The sequence below is a fragment of the Labrus mixtus genome, chromosome 9, assembly GCF_963584025.1.
Source record: "Labrus mixtus chromosome 9, fLabMix1.1, whole genome shotgun sequence".
NCBI classification, from domain to species: Eukaryota; Metazoa; Chordata; class Actinopteri; order Labriformes; family Labridae; genus Labrus; species Labrus mixtus.
This window is the reverse complement of record NC_083620.1, coordinates 24,539,196-24,559,709: the sequence shown is the minus strand read 5'-3', so window position 1 is coordinate 24,559,709 and position 20,514 is coordinate 24,539,196. Positions and strand designations below refer to the sequence as shown.

The 20,514-nt window shown below is 42.8% G+C and overlaps 1 protein-coding gene across 1 annotated transcript in view; it reads right to left on the bottom strand.

Annotated features, from left to right (window-relative positions):
* Positions 1-1,500: 1,500 nt before the first annotated feature.
* tenm4 (teneurin transmembrane protein 4) overlaps positions 1,501-20,514 on the bottom strand; it is a 137,859-nt gene continuing 118,845 nt past the window's right edge. The window contains exons 26-31 of the mRNA XM_061047042.1: positions 19,604-19,776; positions 16,586-16,821; positions 12,755-13,051; positions 10,173-11,787; positions 8,107-8,249; positions 1,501-4,484 (exon numbers count right to left, since the gene is read on the bottom strand). Coding sequence (XP_060903025.1) covers positions 3,726-4,484; positions 8,107-8,249; positions 10,173-11,787; positions 12,755-13,051; positions 16,586-16,821; positions 19,604-19,776 — 3,223 coding nt within the window. The 3' untranslated portion in view covers positions 1,501-3,725. The remainder of the gene's footprint in view (positions 4,485-8,106; positions 8,250-10,172; positions 11,788-12,754; positions 13,052-16,585; positions 16,822-19,603; positions 19,777-20,514) is intronic.

The window sequence follows — 20,514 nt, the reverse complement described above, 5'->3', positions numbered from 1 at the left end:
TTGAAGTAGGCCAACTTTTCGTTCCATACCCTATTCCTTACCCCCTCCTTGCATTTTCCAAATAATTTGTGATGGAGCCATGTTATATAGTTTGAGCAAACTATCACTATTACAACCACAGGAACGCTCTTTCTCTCGGTAAAAAAAACCCAATTACATTTTTATTTAGTATTATCTATATTTAGCAGTATTTATATTTAGCAGCATTATCCATGAATAACATGTCATTTGGATCTGATTAGGGGGATAGCTTATTTGTGTCTTGCAAACATTTGGCTTTATAAGTTATGCTAATGGCTGTCGATGCTCCATTGTTCCTGAAATAGATCAAAAGTTACAACAAATGCGTGTTCTTAATTAGACCTGATTCTAATGATTAATTCAGATATATAGAGGAATAAAATCCCCTCTTTCATCATCAGAGCGCAGTGTGGAAACTGTCTCTCTGCAAAATGGGCTGGGGTGAAGTTATTGCTCTTATGATTGTAGCAAAAGAGCACAGTCCTCCAGGCTAAAGGACATTTTGCCTCTCTGCAGCAGAATTCATTCTGCACAGGTTCTCTGCTTGCAGGACTTTCTGTTCCCCTGAAAGAAATCCTCTTTACAGGAGGCATGTGAGGCTCCAGGCTCAAGCTGTCTCAAGGAAGACGGGAGCCCCAGATTTGAAATTTACTTTGCAAAAGCCTTGTGTAGTCAAACTAGAGCAAACATTAGGGTGTGATCTTCTCCTAAGACTTTAGTCGGTCATGCAGAGAAATCAGCGGTTTATTCCTCCCACATTAATGCAGAGTGGAGAAGAACAAATGAGAGTGCTGTCTGCTTAGCTAAAGCAGGACATCACGCTTTCTTCTGGGCACCGAGCTCAGCTCTGCCTGCAGTGAGTGTAAATGTTCCAGGCTCCCTTGCCGCCACCACATACTGGCAGCTAACTCCCGAGCCACCCTTGCCTGCTAACAGGATTAGCCCCTGAGCTCCACTTGTTTCAACCAAGTTATCAAGTTTAAAACACAGTCTCCTGGTAGCTGTTGCAACATCAGAGGACCGGTCGTCGACTCTGACAGGTCAATTAATAGTCAAGTTTTTCCTGGCGTCCCTTGAGGCCTGCTTTCCTTCTGACAGTGAAACACATTTACAGTGGAGATGTTTTTATCAGCGGTCTAAGCTTTATGTGCTGCTGATCCAGAAATATGTTCACAATATGTGAGAATAGAATAGATTCAAGGTCTTTACAGGTGGTAATGCATGTTGAACTACATAAAGGCACATGGGGCAATATAGCATTATCATATTGCATTTCATTAGCCTCATTCAAGTGTTGGGGGACATTTAGAGGAGCAGTAATGTGGGCCTGTATTATTATTATTATTGCAGAGTAACAGATTTAATAATCAATAAAGAAGAAAATCTATCTGAAAGATTTCATGTCTCAAATGGAACTGCACCTCTAGAAAATATCAGTCTGTATAAAACCCCACAGTGAATATAACAAAACACATGAAATAAACACAAAATATTCCCTTTATTTTTTTCTACCTTAAGACTACACAGGGTCACTGATGTAGCTCTAAGAGGTATCTACATTTGCATTTTATGTACAGCTTACTTTGATGTCGTCATATTTACACGGTCAAAGAGAAGCGCTAGAAACACAGTGTTGAGAACAAACCAAAACTCAAAATGAGTCCAGAACTTTAGAAAAGATACAGTCTTATGAAGCAACAGTTCTCAGTGCAATATTCCACAATGCAAATATCCTTCATTCATATAATGTTGAACGTACACATTTTTTTGGGGGGGGGGGGAAACAGAACATCACTGAATCAACCATCAGCAGAAAAGAAAAATAACCGTGTCCAGTTTGCTTTAATGTTTGTACAGTTTGAGACACTCAGTCATGCTCCCACCAACCCTAAACACACAAACAAGTTCATCAATCGATGGGAAAAAACGACGAGAATGTCCGGTGTGCAGTGGTCTGGCATAGTTCAAAATGTATCAGAAGTCAAATAAATATCACAACTTCCACAATTGTCTTCTTCACCCCTTTTTGATTTTTTCTTCTTCTTCTTCCACGTAATGACATTTCAGCAGAATTGTCCTTAGCCTTCTTAACTGAGGAGAGCGTGGACTTATGGGAGCTAAACGTGTACACGTGGTTTACTTCCAAGGTCGGCGTGTAAAGACGACCTTTAGTCTGTAAACAGGAACTAGTACACCTGCAGGTCTAATGCATTCCAGCCAGCTATGGGACCAAGTGGAGCCCCCCCACTCTGTACAATGAAAGCACGTTTGATGCTGACCTGCGGGCAGCCCTGAGGCTAAAGGTAATTAGTATCTTTCATCTCACTAACAACACAATGCCAAGCTGAAGTATGTTAAGGTGATGCTAATGTAATGAGATTGTTTTCTTTGAGAAGTTTTGCAGTAGTTCTCGAAAAACATTTTTCGTCCCCGGCTCCTCTTGATCGAACATCGCTGTGAGGAATACTGACTTAAGCTCATTGAGAAACAAACACTGCCTTCAATATGCAAATGTGATCAGTAAATTGTCATCAGTCTAATGAAAAACACAGTAATTGATTTAACTAAACAACCTTTCATAGATTATTCCATGTGTTGAAACACCCTTATGTATTGTTCAAGTACAACAATTAACAATAAAAGGGACAATAGTTCACATTTTTTTTAGATTCACATTTTGTTATACTGTTAATTCATATAGCTATTTATAAAACAGAACTCAAATGTAATTCCAAACCATTCCTGTAAAATACCTTTTGTGATTTAATACAGACGATAATTCCACAGTATTTTCTTACAGGGTTGACGCTTCACTATTTTCATCATCATTGACCACAGTCAAATAAAATGGAGCACAGATTTAAAATGATTCTCTTTTCAGCTTCTTTCTTTGAAAAAATTAAAAGAAAATCCAGTTTAAAAAAAACACACAAACTAAAAAAATCACCCCATATCCATTTGTTGGCTTGACCATCAAATCTAGTCTTAACTAAGCATGTTTGCTAATTTTGTAGTTCATAAAGAAGGCCATCAACATGCACAGTCAGGGTGCACTGACGCCTTCCAAGCTAAGCCCACAGATGAGTATCAATCCTCCTCTTAAAAAAAAAAATTACAAGACATCACACAAATGAAGGTGCTTTGACAAGTTCAGCTGGGGATTTGATGAAGGGCTCTACCGCCAACAGAAATCTCTCTCATTATTTATGGATGACTGGGGCTATGAGGGTTTCAAGTATAAAAAATAAGTGATTAAAAGAGAAGGAATCTCCTTGGCTGAGGCGCAGAAAAAGGCAGAATGGAGCAAGCTTGTGAATAACAATCTGCAAGTCTGGCAGCAGAGTGAGCCAGTGAACATAACGCATTACCAATACTCCTCTTGGATTCCTTTGAACAGAATCACCAAAAGGAACCAGGAAATGGAGCCACAAAAATAAGTCACAGACATCGCAAATGTTCATCCTCTAGCAGCCGCACTTGGAGGGCAAAGACTGTTAAAGAATCTTCAAAGGAGAAGGGCACTCTTCTATTAATACAGTGCAACTGATTTGCAACCATGTTTTTTTCTTTTTTTTTTTACAGTATATTAAAAACCAAGTTGAGCACAGTCAAAGAAAACAAAAGTGGTCATGTACACAACTGTCTTTGGCAAGTAGTCCCATGTCCTACATGTGAGTCCGTCACTCCAGAGCCTCGTGTTCATGTCACCTTCGGCCCATTTCGCTCTGTCTCATAAAATGAATGTTGTTGACACTGTCTGCCAGCTCAGGGTACTGGTCAACCGAAACCACGTAAAATCCGTCGTAGCCCTGAACCTTCCCTGAGCCCAAGAGCTGCTGCTTCTCTCCCTCAGTCCAGGTCCGTGAGCCCTCCTCTCCGTCCCTCAGTCTCTGGCGCTCCCGGGCCCAGGCCTGGGCGACAGCTCTCTGCCGGGCCAGCTCCAACACTCGAGCTTTCTCCTCGTCCACACTGCTGCCGTAGCGAGTATTCAAAGACAGAGCGCCGTACTGCAGCTGGATGTCAGTAATGCGCCTAGTCCTGCCATTGAGAACAGTGTTGACCTGAGACACCGTCACATTGACGCCCGTCTCTAGCGTGCGCCGGCCCACCGTCATGCCAATGAGGGCCAGGTCCCCCTCCACCGAGCCCAGTTTGACGAAGTAGTGAGTGTCCATTCCGGTGATGGTGAAGTGCAGGTCTTCAAGGTAGAAGGCGTCGTTCAGAACTGCAGCCATGCGGCGGCCATCTTCGTTGGCCAAACTGACGATGTCGGTGCCGATGCGACCGCCTCGAATGGCAAATTTCACGCCCTTTCCGAAGATGGAGCCGGCAGAGGCAAAGATCTTGTCGTCCTCTGTCTGAGGACATCCGGCACTCTTTGCTCTGTAGATCTGGCCGAAACGCTCCAACTTCACAAAGGCTTTGAGCTGCCTCTGAACTTCACATTGAACGCCCAGCAAAGACTGCAAAACAAAGACAATAGTGTTTAGTCACACAGCCCCTGTAGCATTTATGTAGGCAGCAAAATACATTTTCTCTTCTCTTCCCAGAGCAAGAAACACATTTACACAATATCACTGAATTGCTTGTTGGAAGCTATTTTTCTAGATATTTCCTAAAACTTCAGACTGCCTCCCCACCTTGCCTTTTCACTTTAATTTTACTTTGTAATGGGATTCAGGAGCGCTCTCTGCTTTCAGATGCTCACTTTGTCAAAACTAAGATTCATACTGCCTCATTAACACTTCAAAGATTTCAAATCCAGCGCTATAACTACAGCTATTCCCGTTTAATGCCTGCGACGGAATGAGGATGATTTGACACTTTCTGTTCCTGTTCATGTATCAATGTCATAGAAATCCAGACTAAAAATAACATCACCTGGCTCTAACATATGCTAAAATATCCTGGCTAAAAGAACAAAATGATTAAAAAACTATGATAATTCAGCGCTGGAAACGGATTTCCTCAAGTCCTATTTCACCAACTCTAACTCCTGGATGGATGTTGTGATAGTAAAACCAAAAGTGTCATCTAATCCAATGTTTTACATGGTAGAAAGGTATATAAAGATTACCAATGGTAAATTAATTATTCATTTGATCCCAAATTTGTAGAACCTATTTTTTAAGCCTCATATTAAAATGATTCAATATCTAAACATTGGTTATTAATAGCAGACGACACATCTCGGTTTCTTTGGAGCTGTGAATGAACCACACAAGGTAGGGGCAGAGGTTTTTGTTAGCAAATGCAAATCTCTCTGATTATTTGTGACAGGTGTGATATTTTGCAAAACAGGGTGAAATTACTGAGTTCTGACAGCCTCGCTGTGCCAAACAGGAAAGAGGAACCCTTGGGTAAATAGTATATACAGTATACATACATACATTCCTTAAGGGATCAGAGCCTTAGATTAAACAATCCCATCAGCAACATTTGTTCTTTGTCCTGATACTACTTGACAAGAGACCCTCCTCAGGAAGAAAAAAAGATGTTAAAATGAGGAGAGTGATATGAGATGGAAGCTGGCCAACGCACAGTGAGACAGCAGTGTGAATACGCCTTAGCAGCAGCAAAAAGGCTCTCAACACTGTGCCTTCCTACCACCGCCTTAGATAAGACGCTGTGAGCGTCCTCGGCAGTTTTTGTCAACCATCACATCCAAAGTTCTCCTGACAGTTTCTAATTCTGTCTCTGTGTGGCTCTGATGAAGGCCGGTTATGGGCTGTCGGGGGGGGGGGGGGGGGGGGGGGGGGACTGGGTGGGGCTGAGGAGTGGGAGCTGCCTGCAGTGACCGGCATATCAGCCCCCTCACTGACATGACACTGCATCAGATCCTGCATGAAGAGGACACATGAAGGGGAGGGGGCAGCTGTGCTGTGGGGCCCCATGGGAGAGATGGCCTGGGGGGACATTTCACACCATGCCACTCCATGTTTGTTTACGGTGCCAACAGTGTGACCAGGTCAGATGTCCCAGGGGTGATGGGGGGGGGGGCAATGTCCTCCACTCTACTGAAACAGCCTTCTGGGACTCTCCCATAGAGGCATCATTCACATAACATGGGGTGCAATCAGCCTCCAGCACAACCCAGAATGAGAGATCAAACCTCATCTGTCTGGCCGCTCACGGCATTTTTCAATCCGAGTGCGGATTCATCAGCTCGAACAAAATAGGGGCTTAAATGAAAAGAGATGGAAAGGCAGGCGTGCTTTTGTATAAAACAAAATTAAAAAACAAGTCCACAGGATTTACCACATGTAGTTTTAAAGCTATATTTAGGCCTCAAACAATCCTAAATTTAATTAGGCTGGTCTGGCCATCTGCAGTGAGGATCAACATGCCATTTACCAGCTCAAAGGACCAAGCTTTTCAGCATCGGGAGAATATTATCGCTCCGTCTCGTACACAGGATAACGACTAATTATCTCAATCTTCCCTTAAATATTATTTACAGTATTTCAGAGCTGTGCTGAACTGCTCCCTCACAAACATGAGTACAATCCTGAAATCTAGGCTACCTTGGCTATTTTAAGCCTCAGTTGCATAATGAGGAATAATTGGTTCTCTTGAACACATACCATAAAAGATGGATTTTTTGTAAGAAATCAAACTTTTAACTGTGTTTTACTTAAATGGACATCCTTGTAGTTAGTATTTTTTTCTATATCAAAATGTAGTAACAAGTTTTATGCACGACTCGTTTAATTTATTAATGAGGGTCACACACTGCTGAGATTAAATTAAAGAAATTGAAATCTTGTCTTGTTGTGGTTATTTTGTCGCGTCTGTAAAAAAACACACACAATCTAACCACTTATAACAAAGTGATATATTCAAGTAATTAAAAAAAACTTAAGCATGCCTGAAAATAATTATGATGTTATAGATAGCATTTGAAAAAGTAGAGAAATTTGAGGTGATGATTGATTCTTTTTAATCTGATTTGATTTGATTTGATGCCGCTCCTTCCTGAATAAATACCTCTGGTTCTAATATCAGGCCCAAGCAGCCTGTGTGAGTCAGTCTCAGGGGGCTTTAACAGTAAACCCCCCTAAAGCAGTCGATGTTACATGTAAACATAACTGAGTTTTCTTCTATAATGGTTTTAATGGTCTTTACATATGACCCGCAGAAAATCAGTGTTGATTCATTACTGAATCAGGCCATGTTGTACTTGAGTGTCTGGAGAAACATTGAACGTGTTATTAATTAACACAATCAGATATATTTTTCATTAAACAAACACACCCTTAGATAATAAAAAGCTGCAGGTTATACTGACGGTAAACAGTAAATACAGTAAATGTATAAAAAGTCACAATCACTGAGGACAGGAAGTGGAAAAAAAGTAAAAGTACATGTATCGATCAGTTTTCTATTTTAAAAACATGACATCTTAAGCATTAAATGAAACAGTATTAACATGTAGTATTCAGAGTATATTGAACCTTTTCTGTTTTTTTATGCCGGGTTGGTTTGGACTGTTGGTTGATGTGTTTAGATGTCTCAGATGTCTTTGACCCTTGTATTGTGTCTTCGGTTTAGCTTTTCATCTTACAGTGTTAAACAACAACATTAGCCCACTGTGTTTTGTGCCACTCAGAGTGTCACTCAACATGAATCCGGCCCCCTGATGGCTGCCATTTACTAGTGGAGCTGAAACCAAACCCAAGACAACAGTGGCCTCTTCAATAATTCAGGTGAGTTGGAGGCAACTTAAAAGGGGCTGATAAATGCAAGAATCAGAGCATGTCTACTGCTTCTTAGACCTTGGCTAACCGTGAAAGGGTGAGATGAAATCAATGGCCAGTGGTGAAGGGAATGGAGAGTGAATTTCCCTAATGGCAGGACAATTACAAGAGCTGTTTAGCCTGACCCCATTCCCCAAGATGGGGACTATGGGCAGGGACCTGGCTCACTGGGCTGTGTTTTGGCCCGATAACTGGCAGCTCCTCTGGGAGCCTGGCTACACAGAGCATGTCTATTTGCTAATGATGTTGGGAAGGAGGGGGACAGAGGTAGGAGAATGTGATCTGTATTAAGGTGAAAGGTGGGGCAGGTGAGAGATGACTGGTTCACCTTGGTGCTGTCCCACTCTTGTGTCTTGATCTGGGTGCTGACTAACTCGTACGATGGCTCCATGGATTCTGTGTTGGGTTTTCGGTATCCAGGGATGACGTTGTATAGTTGGAAGCCGAACGTCACCAACCAGCTGTTCACATCTGCAGAGGACGGATCAGAACATTGAATTAAATATACTGGTATCTTAAAAGACAATAACCTCGTGCTCCATTGAAACCTTAAGCTGAGTTGATTTTTGAATTTTTAACAGGTGACATTCTGCGGTCAAGTGGCTGTCTCCTCGACACACTCCTCCTCATTAAGCCCGAGCACTTGATTTGTTTGTGAAAGTGGACAAGCTATAATAACACTCGAGATGGTGGCATGATTCATGTCCACTCCAGCAGGTGTCTCGCTAATGACACACAGCTGGGTACCAGAAACGCCAAGTTACAACAGAGAGTGGCTGCTGTGCTGATACTCATAAGCTGTGATTTAATGTAAGCTCAAAGCAGCCAATGCAAAAATATTTACGACTCAACTGTTATTATGCTGTATTTCTTTCCTAATGAGATGTTGAGAAATAGCAGAGTGACCTCACCGAGGTTTAAATCCATGCAATCGTGATAATCTGGCAGATCGCGGCACGGTTTGGTTCTGCTGCCATTCCCTGTGATGAGTTGTCATAAAATCTAAATATCATGGCGAAGGCTACATCCATGACTAGAAGCAAAGCCTGAAGCATTTTGTTTTCTTGCCTCTTTCACGATTTTGCAGAATCATTGCTGGGACACTTTAGGGCCAAGTTTGCGTTTGATTGGCAGTGCCACATTGTAGCACCTGACAAAGCTTTTTTTAAAATAAGAATTTGTTTGAGGACAAAGAAAGGACCCTGATAATTTAGTGAAAGGAATGGAAATGTCAGAGCCATCAATCACACTTGAAGCAGACCCCAGACAGTATATCTAACAGTCTGCTTAGCATTCAAATGCCAGTCAGCCACTAATGGTGGAGTGTGAAGCTGAACGTCATTCTGTTAGGCAGGTGGCTTAATGACTTTGTGGGACAGGAAGAAATAGAAACGTAGACTCAACTTGAACCAAAGGGGAACTATTTGTTCTCAGAATTCTGTAAGGATAAATTAATTATGGATCAACTGGTTATGTGAAAGGGAACATTGGGATAATCCCATAATATTAATACAATACAGAATGAACATAAAGAATTAAATCTTCACTTTCTGAAGGAAATGTGGTTTAAGCGGATTGGTTAAACCACAGAGAATTCATTGAGTGTCCTTAACAATGTTGTTTCTCTTCCAGCCAAAGAGCTCGATACAACCGGCTATGGTTAAGGTTTCTATGGATCCATTGTGCCCTCCTTCTCTATTGGGGTGCTTTCACTGCCATTTACCTCCGCCCTACCACAAAGCAGCGCAAAAAAACGATGTGATATTTCTGGGAAGGGACCTGAGTGTTCGACAACAGAGGGGGCTTTTCCATACAGCATTGTTCCCTCTGAGCACTTTCAAACGATAGCCACTGGGTACACGCACAAGCACATGTGTTCCCACACATACACACACACAGTGACACACACACTGACACACAAGAGCAGAGACACAACTTCAGTGTCCCAGTGAGAAAGCTCTTAAAACCCCTCTATAGCACACTGCTTTTCAATTTAATTTTGGCAGGCTATTTTCTTTCAATTGTGGCTTGTTGTTTGGAAATAAAACACACCAGATTTAAGAGAAAACCTCGAATGAGTATTGTTTCACTGAACTGCAAAGCAACTGCAGTTTTAAGGTGTAGGGTGTCGGTTGTAGGGCGTAGGCTGCCCCCCCTTCACCTACCTTATTTTGGCAACATAAAAAATTCACAGGGATAATTTTCATTTGGCTCTATTGCAATTTACTTAACATCTTTCAGCTGCTGTTTATAAAAAAGCTTACTCTATTTAAACTATTATTTTTTGAGGATGCTTCATGCTTACTTTTATTACAGCTGTTTAATTAAAACACACCGTTTCAAGGACACTTCCTTCCTCTTTTAAGAGTCTGCTGGTCTGCTCTGTGAACTTACCGGTCATGTAGCACTTTATCTCCTTGTTGTTGCTGAGAGGATTGTTATTCTTGAACATGTACAGGTTGAACGGCACCATGTGGTTGCTGTTGAGACGTTTCCAGATGTCATGGTTGGGTGTTGTCCAGCGGCCGGCAAGGACATCATAGTCCCGTCTGCCCATGTGAACCAGTCTACTCAGAGGCTCGTACAGACCTCCCTGGTAGCCGATTACGAGCTGGAGGCTGGGGTTGGTGTCGAGGTAAACCTCTCCAAATGCCGTGTGGAGGATCTGTTTGATCATGAGGCCCGAGCCGCTGAACACAGCCAGAGGAGTGCCTATGTTATCACAGGCCACGTAAAACTCGTCCCCGCTGCTCAGCTCCATGGCGAACAGATGTCCCTGCAGGTCATAGTACAGTGACGTGATCTCAGAGCTGGAGTGATTGTACATATGTGTGACCCGAGTGGGACTGGATAAGTCCGCATAGAAGTACTGCAGGTGGTGGCCCGAGCTGGTTCTGCTGGACACCCTCCTGCCCAGACCGTCATAGCGGTACTTGATGGTCCAACCGCTCACTCTGTTGTAAACCTTCACCAGGAGGCCTGCTGAGTTGTAGTCAAAGTAGTCGTTCCCCCGCTGCTTGAGGAAGCCGTCCTCATCCATCCTGTACTGGACGTCTCCCAGGCGGGTGATGCGGTCTCTGATGTCGTAGCGTAGTGGTGTGAGGCGCGCGCTGTTTCCAGGGCTGAGGAGGTGCAAGTTGCCGTTTAAGTCGTAGCTGTACCTCCACAGAGGCTTGTCGTTGATGGAGACCACCTGGAGCTGTCCGTCGGCGTCATACTCGTATGTGTAGCGTGTGGTGTTGGCATAAGGCCCAACCTTTAGCTCCTTGGCCACCACTCGCCCCATGTTATCGTACTGCACCATCATCCAGTACATGAGCGAGCGAAAAATCTCATACTGGACCTCCTTCACCCGGCCGTAAGCGTCAAAGTGTTTGGTGTGGGTCATCACTGCCGTGGTAATGATTTGATTTATGTCATAATAGATGACTCCAAATTTTCCAAACTGTTCAGTTTTGCCGGACACGTCATCGTAGCGGTACAAGTCGATGGGCAGTGGTGTTTCATTAATGACCGCCTGCATGCTAGTGACTCGAAAACTGTTGTCATAGACATAGTCAAATCTGGCGTTGACCATGCCCTCTTCACTGAACCGGAATATCTGTCTGTCAATCAGCGGGCCAATCTGTCGGTAGCGGATGGTGCAGGTGAAGCCCTCACTCTGCAGGTTGACCGTCTTCAGCATGCCCGCCACCTCGTCGTAGGAGAAACCGATGCGCGTGGTGTCGTAGAGGATCTCCAGCAGCTTGGCGAGCTTGCCGTATTTGTAGATGACCCGGCGCCCCGTGCCCAGGTAGGTGGTCTGCAGCAACTGGCCTTCCTCGCTGTAGTCCTGCAGCACTGAGGCGTTACCTTCGGGGGGCCGGTAGGTGTTTCTGTAGTAGCCAATGGAGCGGGACGTCTCGAGCGTCTGCCGTGCCACATTGGGCATGGTCACGGAGGAAAGTCGGTCGTTTTTGTCAAATTCAAAGATGTACTGCCTCTGGCTGTAGAGAAGCAGGACCATGGACTGTAAAGAGAACAGAGAACAATCATTACAATGAAACGAGACGAAATGTCACTCTGAAGACGATATATTAGATTTAACTGCATGCTACATAATCACACAGTAAATACAATAGAATATGTATGTATATCATATCTGAGAGACGCAAAAATGTACTTTCAATGTTGAATTCACAATCCCTCCATGTTGTGTACTGTCACTAAGCGTAGGTCGGTAATGTACAAAACGTTGGTGTTGCACAGAACACAGTAAGTAACATATCATGCTCGCAGGTCTGATCTTATTTCCATCTCGAAGGTGAAATTGTTGATATTTAGATTACCTTAAACGATTTCACGTAAAATGCTGCTTATCGTTTCTTATTTGTGGAATCTTTTGATGGAAATAGTGTGATGGAACATAATTTCACACGACTCTGCAAACAGAAGTTTCTATTTGTGGCTTTCTTGCACTCATAGACGATGTCTTTAAATCAGTTCCGAGGCTGTCACAACCAGCTGCCAGCATCTCAGCATCTTAAAGGTTGCTGAACAAGACTACAGACTATTAGCAAGGTGAGTGGCTGCCATTTTAACATTAAACGTTTAAGATGGAGAAGAACTCCTCATCACCTTCTCAACAATCTTGCCTTCAAATTAGGGAGTAGAAAGTGACATTTCACTCTGTTCTTCTCATCAGAGCTATTTCAGGTTAAGCATGCTGTCAGACTGTGGTAACAAAGTATCACGTCTGCGGAGCAGCAGACAGGTTTTAATTACACTTCGGCTCATATCTGTGCGAGAGTCTGATAAAGCAGCGCATACACTGCTGCAGCGTTACGAGTTCACTTTTTACATCAGTTTAAAATCTGCTGTCTAAGTTCTTACACAAACATTTCTCCACACTTTACCTGAGGTCATTTCATATTCAGTTTCTTTTCTTAATCTTTATTTCAACCATTCAATCAGAATTCAACAGAACCAATTCATACCTTCTCAAGGTAAGTGTAGCTCCACGATTTACCGTCAGCAAATATTTGGGAGGTGATTCTGCCGTTCTGGTCATACTCCATGCGTACAGACATGGTTCCTCTTTGGATACCTGCCACATGGCCTCCAGGGGAATAGGTGACATTGACTCCATTAAGACGACTGCTTGGTGCCCACAGAGTGGGCCGCCCAGCATGGTCATAGTGGATCCGTAATGTGAACTTCCTGTGGTCATCATAGACCTTTTCAGTCCTGGTGATTCGATCGAAGTCTAATGACAACAAGTTCCTGTTGTGAACCTAAAGGAGAGGAAGTAGAGGATTAGACCAATCAATGTGAGCGCAGCAGCGTCACCTAGAGGGAATACATATGTTTGAAATGATTGAGGTGAGTGGGTGCACTGCACTTGTGAGGTGGAACCCTTATGAGGAGAGCTTTAATCACACGCTGATTATTTTATATTCTCCTTTTCATAGCTTTTAATTACAAGAGAGGCACTGTATCTCAGGTCTGCAGGAGCCATTGAAGTGATGAAATTATAAGAATTACCATATTTCTTTGTTTGTGTTAAAATTCTGCAGTCTTAGTGGGAGTATGCCTATTCATGCAAGAAACATTAGAGCCACATTGATCATTAAATTCATTTTCACAGCTTACTGAAAAGAATTACCAGGCGCAGATGACTCTCATTTTATTTAGCCATTTCTGTAAATTGGAAAAGAGGAGAAAAAAAAAATCTATTCTTCTCCCATGTGACTCAGAACATTGTCTAAATGACACTTCACATTTTTGCCTCTTTTGAATGCATGAGGCTGCACAAAGTGACCCTTGGCTTTCCTGTGATCAGAGCCAAAAGACAGAGCTCTGAAGAGTGTAATCCTTGAGGCCATGTTCAGGTCAGCAAAGTCGAAACTGCTGCCAGGCTTTATGCAGGAGACAGCTCCTCTGCTGCAGCCAAAAAAGATCAACCAGCAGACCTACAGGAACATTACGTTTCTCAGTCAGCAGCCTTTGTAGGCAAAAAGGAAAAGAGGAAAAGAAATCAAATCAGGAGGAGAACATGCCCTTAGGGGAGAGGCCAGAGCATATCTTCAAACATACGACCACTTCAAACACCATGTGGAAGATTTGTGAAAATGTGGTTGTAGAAGGTATGTGACATTTACAACAGCAACAGCCGCTCTGATTCTGTGCTATTTCCATTTTCTTTATTAATAAACAGAGTTTCTGTTTAGATGCGCTTTTGTTTGGCTTGATAAAACGCCTGGCAAAGCTTGAAAACATTTGAGCTCAGAAAGATGCTTCTGGCTTCTTTCCAAACATGCCACAGAGCAGGTCGCAGAGGGCTTACTGAGAAGCCTCACTTTTTCAATCTCACTTTGAGAAAAGCATGCTTAGGTCTCTCATCTGTGAAGGGACAATTACACCAGAGGCAATTAACGTCACTGATACCTAATTGAGAGGATTACTAAGCGTGGAGATGGGGAGGTCCAATGGATCTAGGAATAAGAACCGAGAAGGGGGGGCATTAGTTAGCTTCTCTTTACTTTCACTCACTGTCAAAACAAGTGATACAAGGCACTAAAACCAACAACTTACTATCCAAACTTTGAGCAGAAGACAGGTACTTCTTAATTACACAGCTTCTTAAAGATAAGTGACAACATATAAGAACTGAGACTTCTCCTCTGATTCCTGGAACAGTGAAACACTGTGTTTCAGACCCATTCATAAGCAGTAGAGGTTTGCTGTCCGTCCACAAAGACACTATTGACATTGCTTTCATCATAAAATAAGGCATAAGAGAGAGAAGGCGTTCCAGTGCAAGAATCTGGTTCGCTGAAAACTCAACAGGGTGGAAAAAAGCTCTCACAGTAGACATCCCGTGATCCCAGGAGACTGGAAACCCACTCATGAGGAATTATTGTAAATTGGACATTCCCTCCAAAAGGAAATCTCAAAGAATGTAGATGTGTAGAATCTGAGATCTGCACTGTTAAATATTTAACTGTTTCTATCATGAAACATTACAGCAACATCTGATCTCTCAATCACTATCAACGACTTTTGTGTCAAATGACAATCTCAGTCTGTCATGTTACAAGTGAGACTGCCTTGTAGTGGTGTCATGACTAATTCAACAGTCACTTTGTTTTCTTCATAGCATCAGATTTGGTTTGTTTACACATTGCAATCAAAGAAAAGCGTGTGTATCCTTTTATTTACTTCTGACTCGTACCTCTTTTGAACAAACGGCCTGACATTGCAAGACGTTTTAAAGGTACTGAAATGCTAATGCAGAGGTATCAGCTGCTTTTAATCCAATCCGAAGTCGTTCTGTCATTTCCTTACATTTTCAAACTTTACAGTCTGGAGAATCTAAAGGACCGGTCACTGAGCTCTGACACCATGAATCATGAACGTTGCAGACCGGGAAGGGGCAAGAGAGAAGAGACACGTGTCACATGTGGACGGGGTAAACTGAGGACCCTCAGTGACCTGTTTAGCCTCAGGCCATGAGGGCACAATACGAAGACAACATGCACGTGCCGTACCACATTGTGACTAACAGACTCGCACGCGGACGTCAACATTTGAAACCCTTCTGCTTTTCTTCTCGTCTCCGCTCATTCCCAGCACTGGAGCGACGTGTGAAGTCAGCGCCTCACAGTTGTTTCTCATGCTCCGTTTCTCATGCATTCCTCTATTCTGTTCTGTATTCGAGACCCCCACCTCCCTGTCCACTGCCACACACTTATCCAGCCACCCACGTAATATCACTTGACATGCCGCTCAAGGTCGCTCAATGATTCCAGCTCAGTCCATCCCCTCTGTTCTTGCCATTAGGCTGCTCCCATTTCCTATCTCACCCCTGGGGCCATTGTCTGAAACATACATTAGAAGCTTTCGCTCCCAAAGGGCCGACAGGGCCATTAAATGAACAGCCAATGACAGACAAAGTGGCACCTCCCCATTAGCTGTGTCACCTCCCAGACAATGTGGAAGACAACTTAACCAAAGTTGTTATTTCCCCGACGAAGCCAAGAAAAACAATTCAAGCCAATCAATCTGGATATATTTCTTTAAGGTGCCCTTTGCGCTCATAGTCATTTTCCAGCAGTTAACTCTAGATGCTATTTAATCTAACAACAAGTGTTTCATTATGAGGAGAAACCAGTTGATATACTGTGTGTAACTAGGTCATCTTGCAAGATTAGTTTACTGAGGCCAATTCCCAAGTCATATACCTCTCTGAATGAAGTTACAAAAAGTTAGTACAACACAGAGTCGAATGTATCTAATCTATTTATGTACCATTAAGACCAAAAATAGACTTTCATTTTAAAAATGGCAAGTTTTTTATTGGCTCACTCTGGCTGCTACAGGTAAGGGTGAGAAGATCACATATAATCCAGGTACACCATGAAACACATCCGCACGGCTTTAAACACAACACAGCAGCTTATAGCTGCGGGGCAACATTTCTTCAACTCCGGAACGTTATTAAGGTGTAAAAGGATACAGTGTGAAAGATGAAGAATAGCATGAAAACGTTCATGTAACACGGTATTCTCGAAGTCTCGAAGTGTAAAACACATCTGTGTGCTAAACTAAACCTCAGGCTTCAAGTGAGGAATGCAAGAGTTGGTCGGGCAAAGCTCATTTACACAATCAATTCTGACATGAAGCTAGAATTGAATGTCAATTTTAGGATGATAGAAATGTCCTCCATTCACCCTTCATTTCCCCCATCCATCCTTTAAAAAGTCACTCTGTGGTCGTCTTTAAGTGTGCAAAAGGATGAGTTCCTTTTAACGATGATGCATGCTTACCCTCAGTCTGCGGCCGTACACAGTAACCTGGCCACGAGCCTGCTCCTTCCTCTGTCTCCACTCCACCAGGTTGAGGCCGTTGTCGATGGCCAGGGTTACATTCCTCTTGCTGACTGTGGGGTTGGTTGTGCCAGCCAGAAGGTGAGGCTCGGTGTGCAAGGACACCTCCATACCATTAGCCAACACCAGCCGCAGTGAGCCATCCAGGCCGATGAAATAGCTGTTCCGAACTTGATCTGAAGATGAAAAAAGGGAAACAGTGGAAAACAATTATGATTAGAATAAGAAGGAGAGAAGAACAATCAGTGTGTCTCCTAGCTGCTGTTAAGTGACTAAATCTAATATTCATCTCAGTGAGACACAAACATAATGACCCCGAATGGCTGCTCAGCAAAAAGAAAGCCTTTAGCAGCAGTATTTAACTGAACCCCTGCAATAATGCTGGGTCTGTGACAACAAAGATCAATAGTGTGAGGCTTCACAGCGCCAGTAAAGTAAAGTTTTACAGCTGTTGCAGCAGCCTCCAGGATATGGGGGAATGAAAACTATCAAGGCTGCTAGCTTGCCTGTGGCCACATAGAAGGCAGGGTGAGCACGCACACCCACTCACACACACCAAACACACACTCACAGGGGATAAATCTGAGCCTGTCTGTTACTGTCCCCAGGTGACGACAGCCTGTGTTCCAGCTCCAGACCAGTGACTAATGTTTCCACTGAGCGTCTCGTGTACATTCATCAGTGAATGCCTCCTCCTTGCCTCCTGCCACTAGACTGACAAAGTCAGGATGAATATTATTCTCATTAAGAACAGTGGGAAATTAATGGCTTGCTAAACACTACATTAATTAGCTGACCCATTTAACAGGAAAAAAAAAATCAAAACAAGAATATAATTTCCTTGTGTCATGTGAAAGCAGCTGTGGCGATTGCTTTAATTTGCTCAGAGAAAAGCAACAACCATCACAAGAACATGTTTTTTTTTTTTTGTGCTTTTTTGTTGTTGCGCTGAGCATCACAGGATTCGTTGTGCTGCTGAGACATCAGAAACAGGCGGAGGTGGCAGGGCTGACCTTGTACTGGCCCTTACCTCGCTCCATCATACAGACACTCCAGGGGTTGACCAAAGGTCTCTGGGACAGACCCAACCTTAGGAAGGCCTCTGAGACTAGATGAGGATTGAAATAATGCTGAACTGCAGAGTTCAGACTAATGCATGCATGCAGGTCAGCAGGGGATGTATCTGTTGAGCCCTGACCTTTAAGGGGGATGTAGTCTGCTTAAACAACATATATAATGGAACAGTACACCTGTCCATCATGATCAGAATCACCTTTTCAGTTATGTATTACAAGAAAGGATGTTTTTTTTTATGTTATAGATTCATAAGTACAATGACAGCAGTTTGCAAATTCAGTTTAATAAATATTATTAGTTATGATTTCCTGTTTTTACAGTTATCATGTTTCCTATTGAATAGGTCTTTAACTATTCTAGATGATGCCATACAGGTTCAAATGGACTAGGTGTATCACATTTAGAATATCTCACACTGTATTATCGATAAGAGTTATCATATTAAAACCTTGAGCTGCGTTAAAGCTCACCCATAGGAGGAAAAAAACACACAACCAGATGAAAGGAGTCCTGAAGGCGGTGCGGTGGTTCATGTGTTATGTGATCACCCAGTTGCCAGCTTACATAGCAGACAATAGTGAATTAATTAACAGGAGAGTTCCTGGCGCCGCTCTTCTCTCCAGCAGATGTCTAAGACAAGGTCACAATGTGGAGGTGACCAGTCCAGTGAGTAACATCAACAGAAACCGGAGATTGTCATCTTCTGTTTCAGACAAAGCTTTGCAGTGAGTCAGTGGGGCCAGAAGGTGGAGGACATGTTCAAATCCAAACAAAGGTGTAAGAGGGGGAGATTATGTGGGTGTGGCTGTCTTTTAAAACAGAAGGAGGTCCAGAAAGTTCAAAGCCATCAACCGGTAATCAATGAAGCATTGAGCCGGGAACAAAAACATGTAATCAGAAAGCCTAAATGTGTGTGACAAATCAGGGGGACTAAGCCACAACATCAGTCCACCCTCTGCCTGCATCCCTCTAATTACATTTCCTAAATCTACCTCGCGTAGCCACCAGCAGTGCTTTATAAATTGTGTTTTGTGACAGGAAGTCAATATATGTTTCCATTCTGGTAAATGGAAGCTGCACAACACATTATACCGAAACAACAAGGAGCAACAAATAGCACACTGCTGCGTGGACGCTCTGTAACTGACATGTGAAGAGAGATCTTCATTTATAGGACAGCTCGCACAAAGCTAAAAAAAAAAAAACCCTTTTTTTTAATTAACCCTAGAAACTAGCAATGACATACGTTTAGATACAATTTGAAAAAGTCAAAAGGAAAGTTCCGTTATTCAGGACTGAACCACCTTCTGCATTGTCCCAGTTAAAGCTTGTGATAAGCCATGATAGCAACAGGCCACATTGTTCCTTCATACTGAACCAAGGCCACACCAGAAGGTTCTACCCTGTGGGCTCCAATCTCAGGTATATCTCGTAGTAAGAGGGTCCTTACCTGGGTTACAGTCTACAGAGATTATGAAATATTAGATGAATAGTCCCTTGGGTGACACTAGTTTGTCTCGGAACGTCGACACAACTTCCATAATAATGACACAAAAAGCTATAAAAAGCAAAATGTTGGATCTTCAATCACCTATCAATCATTGAGACCCATTTTCTTCAATAAAGGTCTCTGTCAGAATACTTGGAAACATTTGTTTATCATCGAAACAAAAAAGCTTAAGTGTGAAAAAAGCGGCATGCAGACCTCCCTGTCATGATGTTTTCAGAAACTTGATTGTAATTCAATACCAGAAGACAAACACCAGAAAACAACAAGGTTATTGTTGCTGAAGAAAATGTCAAGACTTCGGAGCTTTCATTGCCACTTAGTACCTTCAAACTTGCATGCTCCTGTGGTGAGCAACATTCAAAGAAACTCACCTTGCATGAGTGTGTAGAAGGTGCCAGAGGCTGACAGGTTTGTGGTGACGGTGATATCCTCTTTGTTGGAACCTTCTGTTTGGATGCGTACCGAGCTGTCTGCATCTGTACGGTAGCTGCTCACTCGGCCCGTGGGGTAAGTGATGTTAGTCAGACGCCCATAACTGTCATACCTACAAAGAAATACATTGACGTGAGCCGAAGAAAGAAAGAGCTCATGTCATCTTGAACTGTGTATAAACAGGAACTATAGCAGAATCATAAGCAGCGTTGAGGCACAAAAAAACATTTACTGAGGCTTGTTTCAGGTTTGTTAAATCAAGAGGAAGCATCGTGATCACACATGCAGGTCAGGTTTTCAGAAATGCATGTGGGTAAATGCTACTAATGACTTTGACTGCCATCTTGGGCTCCCCGTGATTAAGAACTCCTATCTAGGATAAACTGTTTGAGTGATAATCCCAAGAAGGAATTGGGAGTTTTATATAGAGTCTGATATTTCCCTCTGGTGTCAAACATTTTATAAAAATGTTTTAACACAAGCACTAACCACAGCAACAAATCCATCAGAGCTGGCAGCCGGAGGAAATAAAACTCAAATCTTTCAGCTCTGATCACTGATGTATAACCAACTCAACTTTGACAAAGTGTGCAGCGTTGTCTGCTGCAGTCACTACTCATAAACGAATAGTGTGTACACCAACAAGTTAAACAAGTTTAAACTTTTAATGGGATGTCAAAGCAGCGTTAACGTGACTCAGTTTGTAAATAACGTCCAACAAAGGACGGAAGCACACAATGTAAAAGTACACAGCTGTTGCCGAGGAAACGCTGTTATGGCCAAGACAAGAAAGCACACACCTTAACACACCACATTCGGAAAAAACTGCTTATTAGCTTAAAAGATTAGT